Source organism: Watersipora subatra, chromosome 9, assembly GCF_963576615.1.
Source record: "Watersipora subatra chromosome 9, tzWatSuba1.1, whole genome shotgun sequence".
Taxonomy (NCBI): Eukaryota; Metazoa; Bryozoa; class Gymnolaemata; order Cheilostomatida; family Watersiporidae; genus Watersipora; species Watersipora subatra.
The window spans coordinates 29,913,894-29,928,661 of NC_088716.1; the positions used below are offsets into that span (position 1 = coordinate 29,913,894).

General features: G+C 34.8%; 1 protein-coding gene across 3 annotated transcripts in view; it reads left to right on the forward strand.

Moving 5' to 3' along the window:
• The window catches only part of LOC137403785 (connector enhancer of kinase suppressor of ras 3-like), an 82,974-nt gene that overhangs the window by 32,702 nt on the left and 35,504 nt on the right, over window positions 1–14,768 (forward strand). The window contains exons 1-3 of one of the 3 annotated variants that reach the window (XM_068089827.1): window positions 3,080–3,144; window positions 7,510–7,638; window positions 11,823–11,986. In XM_068089827.1, coding sequence (XP_067945928.1) covers window positions 7,572–7,638; window positions 11,823–11,986 — 231 coding nt within the window. In that variant the 5' untranslated portion in view covers window positions 3,080–3,144; window positions 7,510–7,571. Of the gene's footprint in view, window positions 1–3,079; window positions 3,145–7,509; window positions 7,639–11,822; window positions 11,987–14,768 lie in introns of those variants that run through there. The other 2 variants (XM_068089828.1, XM_068089829.1) reach the window with 2 other exon arrangements.

Below are 14,768 nucleotides of genomic sequence, written 5' to 3' on the forward strand. Positions count from 1 at the left end.
ATTATACATTGCCTACAAAGTTTAAATGTATAAATATATTAATTTATATTAAATATAAATTTATATCTTTATAGTATATTTGTAAAGTATATAAAAATTACTCCACTGCAGCAAATTCAAATTCTGTATGCGCCATATCTGCATATTCATCATCATCTTCAGTGCCAGGGTATGCAGCTCGCACCATGTTATACACGCAGGCTGGTAATGGTCGTCGCTCTCCCCTCCTAAGTCCTGTTGGATATGTCAAGAATATCAGAGATCTATAAGCGCATAGTCTCCTCTGCCTACACACCATGTTGTAGATCTCGCGTTCTTGCAGTCTTTCAGATGGTACCAGGCTCTCCGCATCTGGATACTTGGGCACTAACAAAATATTATACTTTTACAGTATCTTGATAACTTACTTGAAGTAAGCAGTAAAAATAGCAGCTACAAACCTCATAGGCTTACCATGGTAGTGGCAGTAGTTATAATAAGCCACTCTCAATGGACCTGGCTTTATAAGGTCTTTTATTTCGTCAGCTTCGGTAACGCATTTGATACCAGTTTGCGGAATGGAATGCCACATGTCGTGGTTTGTCCAGCATACGTTCATCTCTTTTTTCTCCACGCATGGCAATTCTCACACTTGCACCACTGCTGAACTGGTGGTGCCACGTAAACATCCTGTAATCAATAAAACAAACGTAATGATTACACACATTCATTGATGTCGTTCTAAGGTGTATTTACGGTAAGGTTTCAATTTGGGAGTCAATTAGATTGCTAATCTGAAATCACGATATGAGTAAACGTTTAACAAAAATATAGGTATGTTAAATATATAAATACAAAACCAGCAATTCGAAGCTTTGTTTTTGGTAGTTAATGATGAGCAATGATCAATCGATTTTACCCACTTCCTACGAGTGAAAATAATTTGTAATCATGACTCTAATTTACCAAAGATTCAAAAAAAATATTAAAGCTAGGTAAAACGGCAGATAAGCTATGAAACGACGATTGAAGATAGCAAAGAATTATCATTTTATTAAGTAGTATATGTATTTATGACTATACAAATATTACATTTACTTAAGTATAGAAGACTCTAAGTTAATTTACCTCCATTCTGTCTTTCTCTGCAGCAAAACGCTGCTGACGCCTGTCAGCTTTCACCATAGGCTGTCTACTCCAATCTTTGACTAAAAGTTGCTCAGATAACTCTGAGTCGCAGTCGCTCGAACTTGAAGCCATTTTATAACTATGTATAACTTGTATGTAGTAATTGTTGAAAAGCGTTGAACCAGTAACGGTGAGAATTCTCTATCGAATGAGAAGGAATTCTCTAACGATGAGAATCTTCAAGATCACAGACAACCCGTTTTACGAGTGATAACATTTATTACAGCCTATATAAAAATATCGCGCTCATGATTGGCTAACGAAGTGACCTCATATTTATCGCTCATGGTTTCGTTTCAGATATCTTGCTTGTGACGTCACGAAATAGGCACCCGCTGGAACGTGAGCTTTTTAAAAGAGGGCCTCATTCAAACGCATATATCTCTGGACAGGGTTGGTCTACAAAGACAAAAATGGCATCAAATTGTAGCTGATGTTTTAGCCTTTTATGGGTCCTAATTTCATTAAATTGACTTTTTTGACGCAACTACATCTTTAATGATGCACAAAAAAATTCCATATAGCTAGAGAAAATGAAACGATGAGATGTTCTCAAGCCGAGTTGTTGAACTCGAGTTGCTGTTGAAAGAACTCGGCTTGGGTTTTGATGAACTCGAGTTGTGCAACTCGAGTTGTACAACTCGAGTTATATTTACAAACTCGAGTTGTGCAACTCGAGTTGTACAACTCGAGTTGCAAACTCGGCACAGTATAATTCTAATAATTCGCTATTAGCTCTAGTTTTACAGTACATACATAGTTTAATTTCTATTAGCCAACAGGTGCCTATTGATATACCATTGTTAATATAATCAGATCTACGGTTATGCTACTGTAATACCAATATATTGCACCTTACTTTTGAAAAGTCGCGTTGCGTGTTCACAACTCGAGTTGTACAACTCGAGTATAACACAAACTAGTTGTACAACTCGAGTTGTGAACACGCAACGCGAGGCACTGTAAGGCGCCATAGTAATGCGAATTTTGTTGCAAGTCAATCTTTAAACTATAGATCTGTTACGCTACTCTCCTTTATCGCTAAAGCAGTCTTACCTCCTGACTCCAGCAAAACAAGGTTATCATCATAAAAACAAAACCAGCACGTTACGAAAACCTCGGCTTAATTGCTTTATAATAACACACAATAAACAAGAACAACAAATTATGAAAACATATCAGGATTACTTTGACAGATTACTAAATGGGATTCAGTGATCAAACTATTTTGGAAAACATATATCTAACGAAAGCCTGATTTTGCTTCGGCTATGAAAAATAATCCAATTGACAGTAAGTAATGAATTGCTTAATATTATTTCGGTTGTCATGCTCTAGGATTGTTTCGTGTAATCAATTTATTACGAACTATCAATTATTGTAAAACATTTTTCCGTAGCCTAGTTTTAAATCAAAATACTAAAAGATTTATATTCAAAATGCTTCGGCAGCGGGGCGTCAGCGTCCTCTTCTTCTTTTAAACTAACTATATTTGTTGTTACGAAGAAGTGAAATTACTTCTGCGCAAGTAGTAGCTAGCAGGTCACGTAAACATTAATAATCAGGATAAACTCTATAAGATATAAAGATTGTGGACGAAATAGTTTGTGTTTTACAGATTTTAGGTAAATCAATGCTACAAACAGTTACTTGTTAAATGTATGACAGTCTTTTTATCCGTTGCGCATGGAATGCTCTGACACGTTGACGGACGGCAAGTTTTCTGTTTGCAACATGTGTCTGCACGTGCCGGAAATGTCTCTCAGCTAGTTTTTGACACCTGGTATGTGTCGAATCAACTACGGGGAGATAACTATTTAGCTTATACGCGACCGGCTTAAATGGTTTGACCAATGGTTTAGAAGTGCCTTCATAACGTACCGGTAGCGATGATTTCTCGGACTCTATAGTCTGGGTAACTAGTTGAAGCTACTTTCTCGTCTGCAAATATCTTAGCATTTGTAACGCGAACTAAAGGTAAGCTTGTCGATAAGCGGACCAATATGAGATGATTGTCTGTGACAAACCGTTATTTTCATTTGGCTAATATGTTCACTGCAGAAAATTGGTGTATAATAATAGGTCGTTAAACCTTAGAATGCTTTAAAATCTGGTATTCTAGTCGATTTGCTGAATACCCGGTTTTGCCAAATTTAGAGTTGAGTTTGGTGCAGTTTTTGTGCATGTTAATGCCAGTACAGATAAATGTTAGCAAAATAAAGTAGCCGAAAATCATCCCTTGATGCAAAATTAAAAAATGACCCGAATCCAATGACACGAATATTAACATAAAGATATTGCATTTGTCAAGTCGACCTTATACGGCTGAAGTGTTCCTCACTCTAACGATGATAGACCGCATAAGTATGTCAATTAGAAAGTTATTTCGACAAGACCAATGGAATACTATAAAAATATGCAATTCAACATCGTTCTCCAAGTTTGTATTAATCATATTAAACGTTTCTCGTTATCAAATGCACTGTGCCTTAGACGTGTTTAAAAGTAATACACACTCAAATACCAACTGATAGTATCTATCTCCCAAATAGCCAACAAGGAAAATGTAAGCGCACTTCCTAAAATGTGCGAAAAGTGAGCTTTATATCTTAATTTGGATCACTATTAAATTACTGGTTCATTAAGCTCAGAAACTAAACTAATGCACTAAACCCAAGGCTTTTTGAGGTACAACCTGCTTGTGCAATTGGGAAGTAACCTAAATCAATGCACTATATTCCACTGAAATCACTAAAGGGCACTGTTCTCAATTATTTTTGTGACACAACCCGTGGAAGTCAAATGGGAGGGTCTTAAAGTCAACTTGAATCAGTATGAATTGATTTAAGTGTGGGGAAAACAATGCTTACAAAGATAAAACCTGTGGAGTTCTTATTAGATGAACTGAAACCAAATAGCTATGTTCTTCTGGAACTCACAGGATGTGCTGAACTCGATGCTTTCTGTAATGCTACATGTTAAAAACAACAGTGGCCACTATAACTAACTTGTCGAAGCCAACAGAGTGCAAGAGAATGTTTAAAAAACTGACCAAAAATGTTTCACCAGTTTCTGATAGTCATGGTTTGTGTACCCATTTTAAGTGAAAAAAACCCAAAAATAATAGCTGATGGATAATTCTTGTAACAATTCTCATATATGCTGGGCCTTTCAGAGCTAAAAGAAATTATATGTTTGCCCATGTATGAATATTAAAATATGTAATTTTTGCCACCAGCATTACTATTTAGCTTAACAAATGCGAAAACGTGCGCAAGCACAATTTGTATTTCTTGTATTTTATTACATTAGTTTGTCAAGTTTGCCTTTGATTTAAAAGTAATTTGTTTCCTGTTTTTGACCAATGCTAAAAATGCAATTGTTTGCTAGCTTTACAGTTTGTATTGTAGCATAAATGATTGCCAAGTCAATTGGTGTAGCATTTTGTCAGTGTGCCTTAGCAGTTACAGGCTGGCTGCATGGGTATGTTGCCCTAGCCATTAATTTAGCAAAAAGGGGCATTGTCAAAATCCTGTTCATACTACACCGGTGACTTTATTAAGTGTATCTAGGTTCAGAAAGAATTTTCACAAATGATAACCCGGGACTCCATTTCACATTTGCTTTGCACTCAGTCCTGGATAAATCATAAGACTTAATTTTTATTTTGTGCAGACAAAACCATTGAATAGAAAGTAAATATGTTTAACCATTTTGTATTTTAACTTGCATGCCTGTCATACATAGTATAACCAGCAAAACAAAAGCTGGAAACAAAGACAGCCAAGTATAATTTTACGACAATCTATTTATATATGTAGCTTGAATTGTCTCATTTGAACCTGTTCTTATGAAAAAGAAGGTTTGGATGGGAATGTTTTGATGTTTTTACATCATCTATACAACTTTTTGAATTTTTAGTTAGGCTAGTTTAAAATGGAATTCTTTGAAGCGTAAGATACAACGAAAAATACGAAAAAAAATTTGCCAAATTCTTTAACCTTTAACACAGCTTGCCATGAAACATGAAAAGCTCTGTGTGATCAACTTCACACCTCTTAGATGTGATACAATACATCATGATAATAACTCGTCAATTTATTAAAATGTTACTGTATACAGTATTTAAGACTGTAAATTTCAAACATCGGTTTGCTATCATTAGCAAAACTAAAATTTATATTGGTTTACAGAACAAGATTTCTTTTTATCAAGTATCTGATTCAAGCAAAGAATATTCATAGCGACTGATAAACATTAAAACTGGATTAAATTTTTTGGTGCTAATTTTAGTTTTGTTTCAATGTCCATATTTTTAACAATACCGAAAATGGCCAGATTTAATTGATTGTGTAGACTGCTTACTCATTTTTTCTCTCGACAGCTTATGTATAGGGTGTAAAACAAAGCCACTACTAGAAGCTGGAAACTACTTGCCCAGGCATCAACCGCTTCAGTAAGATTACGCACGAGTGATTGAAACTGCCATTTTTTATTGAACTACTAGCAGCTCCTCATTTGAAGTGCTAGTAACAAATATTTACATGTATTATTATTATTTGCATGTGTAACAAATGTGGTGCCTATTTTTGTATAATATGAATAGTGCAATTAGTGCTGCGACCTAACAAACAACTCAATTTTCTTTCACAGCTTTAATAAATATTACCATGATTTCTTTTATTTGAAAGTAATATATACTTAGATTTTCATAAATTCTCAGAAAAGAATTTGCAGCAGAATCTCGGAATGATAGGTTGTTTAAAGATATGATTGCGTCAAATTTGAGTTGATTTAAAAAAAAAAAGAATTTTTTTTGTCCATCAGTTGATGTTGTTCGTTGTGTTAGGCGATCTCATTGTCAAGATATTTGAAGATTAAAATCGAAAAAACTTTATCGTGGTAAAAACGCTCAGACCAAAAAAACATGCCCAGACTTGCCCAAAATGATGTAACGCTTGATACAACCTGTCTCTATCTCTCGTATTCACATCAGCTAATGTGATAAAAGTATCAGACCTTTGTATCAGCTAAGTTCTCAGTTTCTACCCACACCGAAAACTAGCTACTAAACGAATAAACGAAATAAGTAGTAGTTCAGTATATTAACGATGTCAATTAAATCAGTAAATTAAATATTGATGTCGATGCACGTAGCTACTAGAATCTACTACTAGTCGATGCACGTAACTAACTAGTAATACAGTAAAATCCCTAAGAATGCAAATCTTCGAAATCACAGACAAACCGTTTTACGAGCGATAACATTTAATATGACCTATTTAAGAGTTTTGTACTGATGATTCGCTAATGAAGAGATTTTATATTTATTGCTTGTGAACTCTTTTCACATGTATCACTTGTTATGTCACGAATAAAGCACCCGCTTGAATCTGAGCTTTTTAAAAGATTGCCTCATTCAAACTCTTATATCTCTGGACAGTGTTAGTCTATAAAGACAAAAAAGACATCAAATTGCAGCTGATGTTTTAGCCTTTTATTGATCGTAATTTCATTAAATCGACCTTTCTGACGCTACTAGCACATCTAAATGGTTTTGGCTAGCTTGATTTGGAAATGTGTTGATAAACATATTATAAAAATAATATGTTGTTCAAATATTGAACGTTGTCAATCAGCATATATATTTTTATGATGGTTTGGAGACTGACATGTACCTTTAACAAGTGCATACATACAGGAGAGAGGCTATTTGTTTCATATTTTAATATCCTCAATTTTCACTATGTCGGGACTCAATTCTTTGTAAATCCCAAATTATTTGAAAGCTCATTCAAAACTGAGCTTTTGTATTTGTAATAAAACACAAATTAGATATTAAATTCAAACTATAGAACTTTTTGATTTGATTATGGTACCTTTTTACTGAGGTTTTTTGGATCACCTTTTGTGTTTCCAATATCAGCTCATACTAATTTCTATTGAGTTGCTACCTGAAAATGCTAACATTTTGACCTTAAATTGCTAATATTTCAAACGTTTTTGAAAACTAAATTGGGTATTAAATAACTTCCAATGCTCAAGCTTTTTACCGCAAACCCAAGTTTAATTCATTCTATGTTCTGGCTTGTAAACAGCTTATATTAGACAATAGGTAAAACCTCTGATACTCTTACAATGACATTAAAATTGGACTGACTCAACACACTGGGCTGGCATGCTCTAAAGGCTATTAATTCAACACAATCTCACAATTAGTATCAAAAGCGATGACAAGGATCAGTAACTCACCAGGTTGCCAGATTACTTTCATTCTAATGTTCGTTTTACATCTTCAACATTTTGATGTACAATTTGATTTAAAGTTTCTATTGCTTTCAGATCTGGATTCTGTGGCTCATCTCCATTACCTATATAGTTTGGGCGCATAGCTAAGAAGAGGTATGTTTCATTCTGTAAGTATTAAGGTGGAAGAGTGGACACCAGAAGAGGTTTCTTCCTGGATAATAGGTAGGACAAACACACAATTTCGTTTAGTAATATTGCCCCTATACCTCTTTCCTATGATTTTAGCTCACACAAATGGTTCATAAAATCAAATTACTGTAAAACCTCTAATTGAACGCCATGGCGCTCCATTTGTTTAACCCTTCCTCTATGGTGGCAGTCAATTGGAGGCGGCGTTCAAATAAAGGCTGGCGGTCTATTTTTCAAACAGCTCGTCAGAATTTTTGGAAGATAAATTTAGCCCTGTTACGGGCGAAGCGAATGTCGCCTATATTTTGCCCTCTTTCCGATGGATCGATATTAAACATTTTGAATGCAATAAATCTGCTAACTTACCTCTAACTTGTCAAATATCTCCTAATAAACATCCATCAAGAAACCGACGAATATCTCTGCCAGTTGATATCTATTGCTTGCAATTTACCTGCGGTAATATCATAGCCTGTGTCCTTCTTTGCAATTTGTTGCATTTTTATTTCATGCTAAAATTGAAGATATATATTTTTATTTTGGAGCTACATGTATGTTAAACGATCTTGCATAAAAGCTCATTGCACTGACTGATATGTTTGCTACAGTTTGCAACCAAAACTAGCTTTTTACGTGCAATAGAAGTGGAGTTGTGAGCATCGATCCATTGTAAGCAGTGTTAAGATAGCCACAAAATGCTATTAAATAACATGCTATAAATCTGCACATTGATAAATTATACAACAATAATCTATCGAATGATACAAATACATATTCATGAAAAAGTGACATAAATGAACCACACTTATATTACATGCGGAAACAAAAATTACTGTTTTTAAAACAAAAAATATTTCCATTTGCTTGGATAGCTGCATTCTGATTGTTGCTTTCGATGGAACAAACATTCTCTAGTTGTCCAATGCCTTCCACGATATTTTCTGCTTTCAATTCTTCTTCTGTACTGCTGAACCAGTCGATATTAGCGTCCATGCCGTTTTTCGGCTGAGCAAAACCTTCATGTGCTACATTTAGCAGTGATGCAGTGCTAAAAGTTTGATCACTAAACGTATAGCCTTTGTTCCAAAACTTGCAAACCAGTTTTTATATGCATGTCCTTCTAAGTATTAGGATCACAGTAAACAAGGAACTACTATTAGCCTGAGATAGTTAGTCTTTATTTCTATGGCGTTGCTTTCCAAGTTCCATCTACCATCGTAAGTTTAAACCGCTTTGTATATATGTAGGCTACTCCGAAGTACAAAGACCGTGTTAAACAGAGAGCTACTACTAGCCTGAGACCTTTATTGATTACTGCTAGAGTGTTGCTTTCAACGTTTTAACGGAAAAGACGAAGAAAAGCTTTGGAATTGGACAACGAGAGAATTAGCTGTTATTGATATAAACGGTTCATTATTAATACGATTTTGTGGACACTTTTCTGTTGATCAGTTGATAATATGTGCTCGAAAAGATCAAATTATGTCAAAGTGACAGTCAAATGGAGGTAGCGTTTAATTGGAGAGTGGCGGTCTATTTTTCAACAATTCTCTCAGGCTGGCGGCCAATTGAAGGCGGCGTTCAAATAGAGGCTTTATGGTATGAGTGTTCCCAAGTTTCTGCCAAGCATTGCTGACATAAACAAACGCTATTGATTAGCTAGACCAACAACGTTATAGCAACAACTACCATATCATATGCTGAATCTGTTAAACATAGTAACAACTACCTTATCATATACTGAATCTGTTAAACATAGTAACAACTACCTTATCATATGCTGAATCTGTTAAACATAGTAACAACTACCTTATCATATACTGAGACTGTTAAACATAGTAACAACTACCTTATCATATACTGAGACTGTTGAACATAGTAACAACTACCTTATCATATACTGAGACTGTTGAACATAGTAACAACTACCTTATCATATGCTGAATCTGTTAAACATAGTAACAACTACCTTATCATATACTGAGACTGTTGAACATAGTAACAACTACCTTATCATATACTGAGACTGTTGAACATAGTAACAACTACCTTATCATATACTGAGACTGTTGAACATAGTAACAACTACCTTATCATATACTGAGACTGTTGAACATAGTAACAACTACCTTATCATATGCTGAATCTGTTAAACATAGTAACAACTACCTTATCATATACTGAGACTGTTGAACATAGTAACAACTACCTTATCATATACTGAGACTGTTGAACATATAGTAACAACTACCTTATCATATGCTGAATCTGTTAAACATAGTAACAACTACCTTATCATATACTGAGACTTTTAAACATAGTAACAACTACCTTATCATATACTGAGACTGTTAAACATAGTAACTACTACCTTATCATATACTGAGACTTTTAAACATAGTAACAACTATCTTATCCTATACTGAATCTGTTATACATAGTAACGAATACCTTATCATATACTGAGACTTTTAAACATAGTAACAACTACCTTATCATATGCTGAATCTGTTAAACATAGTAACAACTACCTTATCATATACTGAATCTGTTAAACATAGTAACAACTACCTTATCATATACTGAGACTGTTAAACATAGTAACAGCGACTTACTGAATTGAATAGAATACAGCTCTGCTTCTTCACATGTACCAAGAAAGCGTAATATGAACAGTTTTGTTTAAAATGAACAATGCTAGTAGTCAATGATGTCTGAATGGTGGCAGCAGTGCTACAAGCTTCTCTGAACATACCGTAAAACCTTTAATTGAACTCCACCTCTATTTGAATGCCACCTCCAATTGACCGCCACCCTAAGAGAAATGTTAGAAGAAAATAGAGTGCCACTCTCTAATGGAACGCCAGCTCCATTTGACCACCAAGTTGACATTATTTTAATATTACGAGCCCATAATATCAATTGTTCAGTAGAAAAGTTCCTACAAAATTCGTATTAATAATAAATCGTTTACATCAATAACGATTAATTCTCTCCGCATCCATTTTTAAAGCTACTCGCTTTATTTTTGTTAAAACTTTGAAAGCAACACCATGGAAATAATTAATAACTACCTCAGGCTAATAGTAGTTGCTCGTTTAACGCGGTCTTAATAGTTCGAAGTACTTCTATAATTAAAAATGGTTTACATTTACGATGGTACAAGGTTACGATTAGCGAGCAAAACTTTTACGCGTTGCAGTGTGCTAATTGCAACTGGTAAAAGTTTTGCTCTGCCAAAAAATTATTTGGACGCGAATATTGACTAGCTCAGCAGTGCAGAAAAAGAGTAGAGGTCAGAAGACTTTGTAGAAGGTACTGAACAACCAGAAGATGTTTGTTCCATTGAAATCAACAATCAAAACGCTGCTATTCGAGCAAACGATGCAAATATTTTTGTTTTAAAAACGTTAATTTTTGTTTATGCATGTAATATAATGTACGTATGGTTCGTTTATGTCATTTGTTCATGATTATATTACAAATGATCGACCCTCATAATTCCTTCTCTAATGCACATGGAAAGCTACCTTTGGCTGCAACTGTAGCAAATATATCAATGAGCGCAATGATATTTTATTCAACATTGTTAAATATTGATATAAAATGAAAATTTGCCTTCAACTTTACAATGAAATAAAAATAGAAAGCTGTAACAAATTACAAAGCAAGACAAAGGCTATAATATCATCACAGGTTAATTGCAAACAATAGATAAAAATTGTTAGAGATATCTCTCGGTGTCTCAAAGCAAATTTTATTTAGAAATTTCTGACAAGTTAGTGGTAAGCTGGCAGATTTGTTGCATTCAAAAAGGTTTAACATCGCTCCACCGCAAAAAGAGCACAAAATATAGGTGACATTCGCTTCGCTCGAAAAAAGGCTAAATTTATCTTCCCAAAATTCTGACAAGTTATTTGAAAAATACACCGCCAGCCTCTATTTGAACGCTGCCTCCAATTGACCACTACAGGAGAAGGGTTGAAAAATAGAGCGGCATGGCGTTCAATTAGAGGTTTCACGATATGCCAGCTAACACATGTTTATTTGTTATGTGTCGTTTGCTCAACATATTTTATGCTATTTTTTGCCTTTCTTTGTGCTGGCAGTATGTAAATAGCCTTCCTGTCCCGTCAGCTATGTTTGCAAATCGTTTTACTGCTGGTGCTCTTTTGTACGCGGTAAGGAAATTTTCATGTTTTGTATTTTCGTGCTAGGGTTGGACAGCGCTGTCAGCTGCTATCACACCAATTTTCTCTCACATAGGATCAGCGGTAAACAGCTTGTCATCCTTGATCACCATGACCTTCAGCGGATTAGTATTTTTAAACTGGGCCATCAGGAGGTGATTTTGGAGTCTTTACAACTCCTGATGTCTTATGTGAGTTGTTTATCGCTACTGCATACAGTCAAACATGGATAACTTGTCCACGGATAGCTCGAACACATGGTTAATTCGAACGGTTTCTTTGGTCCGTTCCCACGTAATGATAAATTGCTATAGATAACTCAAACTCAACACTGTTAATTCGAACTGTTTTTTTGCCCAACGGCTACCGAAACGGTTGTTATCGCTTTAGAAAATCACTTTATTCAAAGCCATAGAGGTAAACCTCATCTTTTCGTAATTCATAAGCGTTGTTATTACCATCATCGACAAAATATTTTTATCAACGACTTTTCTAAAGGTTTGGTCAAATTTGATTTATACTGCTATACGATAAATAGCACGGGCTTGCCGGGTCACGCGCGCAAGGATTTTCGCCACGCACATACAAAACCAAAACAGCATGTTGTTTTGTATGTGCGTGGCGAAAATCCTTGAATGCGTGACCCGGCTAGCCCGTGACGAATAGTTTTCCGACGTTGATTCCGTGTTGAATCAACGTCGGAATGTTGAATGTTTAAAACGTCTTAAAAATTGTTTTTATTAAACGTATACGTTGTCTTAGCTAAAAAAACTATTCATCGTTTGACCTAAACACAGAATACGTGTGTACATTCAATAAGTATCCATTCAAAAAGCGTGAGTGATATACAATGTACCGTAAAACCTCGTAAAACTTTTAATTGAACTGCCTCGGAGTGTTGCTCTTAACGAATCCCAGGTAAAGTAAGATAATCTTTGCATAAACTTCAAGAAAAATCGGCAAAATTGATCGTGGGTAAAACGCTCAAAAGAAAAAGATGTCTTTTCTTTTGAGCATTTCAATAACGATCAAGTTTTGCCAATGTCAATCTAAAAAACGTCCTGGCAATAACATCACCTCAAACAACAAACCAATCTCAAGTGATAGAAAAATTTCTATACTTTTTGATAAAAACGTTTTAAACTTTACATTAGAAGCATTTAATTTGAAACAAGCCATTTGTGCTTTTGATTTATATTATAGTTTGCATATGTACATGTATCTACTAATAAATAAGTAAATACATGGACTTGTGACAGTGCTCTGATAACTTGAACGCTCTGATAATTCGAACACTTTTGCTCGGTCCCGTGAAGTTCGAGTTATCCATGTTTGACTGTATTTGCAAATATTAATTAATTCTGCCAGTTATTTCAGTTATAAAGGGGACTTCTTTAACATGCTTAAAGGTTTACTCACAACAAAATTCATATTACAGTTATTTGGTATCAAAAGGTTCACCATGCTTTACTCTGCTGTGTTGTAAATGCAAAATATGTGGAAATGTGATTACAAGCTCTTAAAAGCTCAAAAAAGAAAAGCCGCCGTAGATTGGAATCTCTTTATTTCTCTGACATAGTCATGAAATTTGGTTATCGTCTTGTCACGTGATGTTCTCCTGTGAATTGAAGGGGCAATAAAAAGCTAAAAAAAACGAACAGTTAATCGCAGCCATCACAAAAACGTCGTAGGTTGGAATACCTTTATTTTGATGGCGTACTCAAACATTGTGGTTATTTTTTTGACATGTGATGTTACTACGTGAATTGAAAGGCCAATAAAAGGCTCAATATAAAACGTCTCGTAGCACTGTTTTATGACAAACACTCCGCATTTTAATGTAAAGCCTGTATCAAATATAGATGCTCACTACTTTACAGTTTTGTTTCGGCTTGGTCTAATCATCTAGTCGTAATCTGATCATGTGACCCATACTTCATGCCAAACAGCGCGAACAATTTCTGCAGCGTTTTTCGACTATCACAGGTCACCGACAGGCTCGTCATGTTTATCAGATGATGATATTCACTCCTTTGAGCTAAGGTTAAAAAATTAAACGACTTTTTACAGGTTTTGAGATATCATTGCTCAAAGTGACAGCATTACGATGATGATTAAATAGACGCGTAAGGACAATGACATAGTTTTATTGACTGCGTGAAGTATATTTGTGAAAATATTTCGACGAATGAGGTTGCATGAAAGTGTAAACAGAAGCCATCGTATTTGATTTTTTAAAAGCTTGTAATCACATTTTCACATATTTTGCACATACAACACGGCAGAGTAAGACATGGTGAATCTTTTGATACCAAATAATTATAATGTGAATTTTGTTGCAAGTAAACCTTTAAGATTTTCAGGTTATACCCTCTTAATTCAATATTCAGTTGCCTGCGTCATTTTAGTTATGAGTTTTGGCAAACGCTTTCAATGTGAAATTAAAAATGTGGTTACGTCAGATTTTTGTTGATTTTAAAAGAAAGTATCATTTTTTTTATCAGTTGAGATGTTGTTTGTTGTTTTAGGCGATCTCATTGTCAAGATATTTGAAGATTAAAATCGACAAAAATTGATTGCGGTAAAAAACGCTAATAGAAAGATGTGCCCAGACTTGCCCAAAATGATGTATATAGTGAAACAGCTTGGCTATATCTGTCGCATTCACATCGGCTATTACCATAAAAGTCTAGTCCTACACGGATGTATTGGCATATATTTTATTTTGTATTTGCTCATGACTGCTAGAATAAAAGTTTAAATTTAGGTACAGATACATCATTATAAATGTCTCAAGCATCTCAAAGAAGGATAATTAAAGATTTGTCGCATTAGATTCCTCTAAATGCTGTGTAAACATCTGAGTACCGACTACGATTCTGCCAGGCTATGGTAATTAGGTCGTCAAGTTAACTTATTTTATTGCGGCCTCTGTATTTGCGAAGTTTTCAGTTGCCACCCACACCGATATAT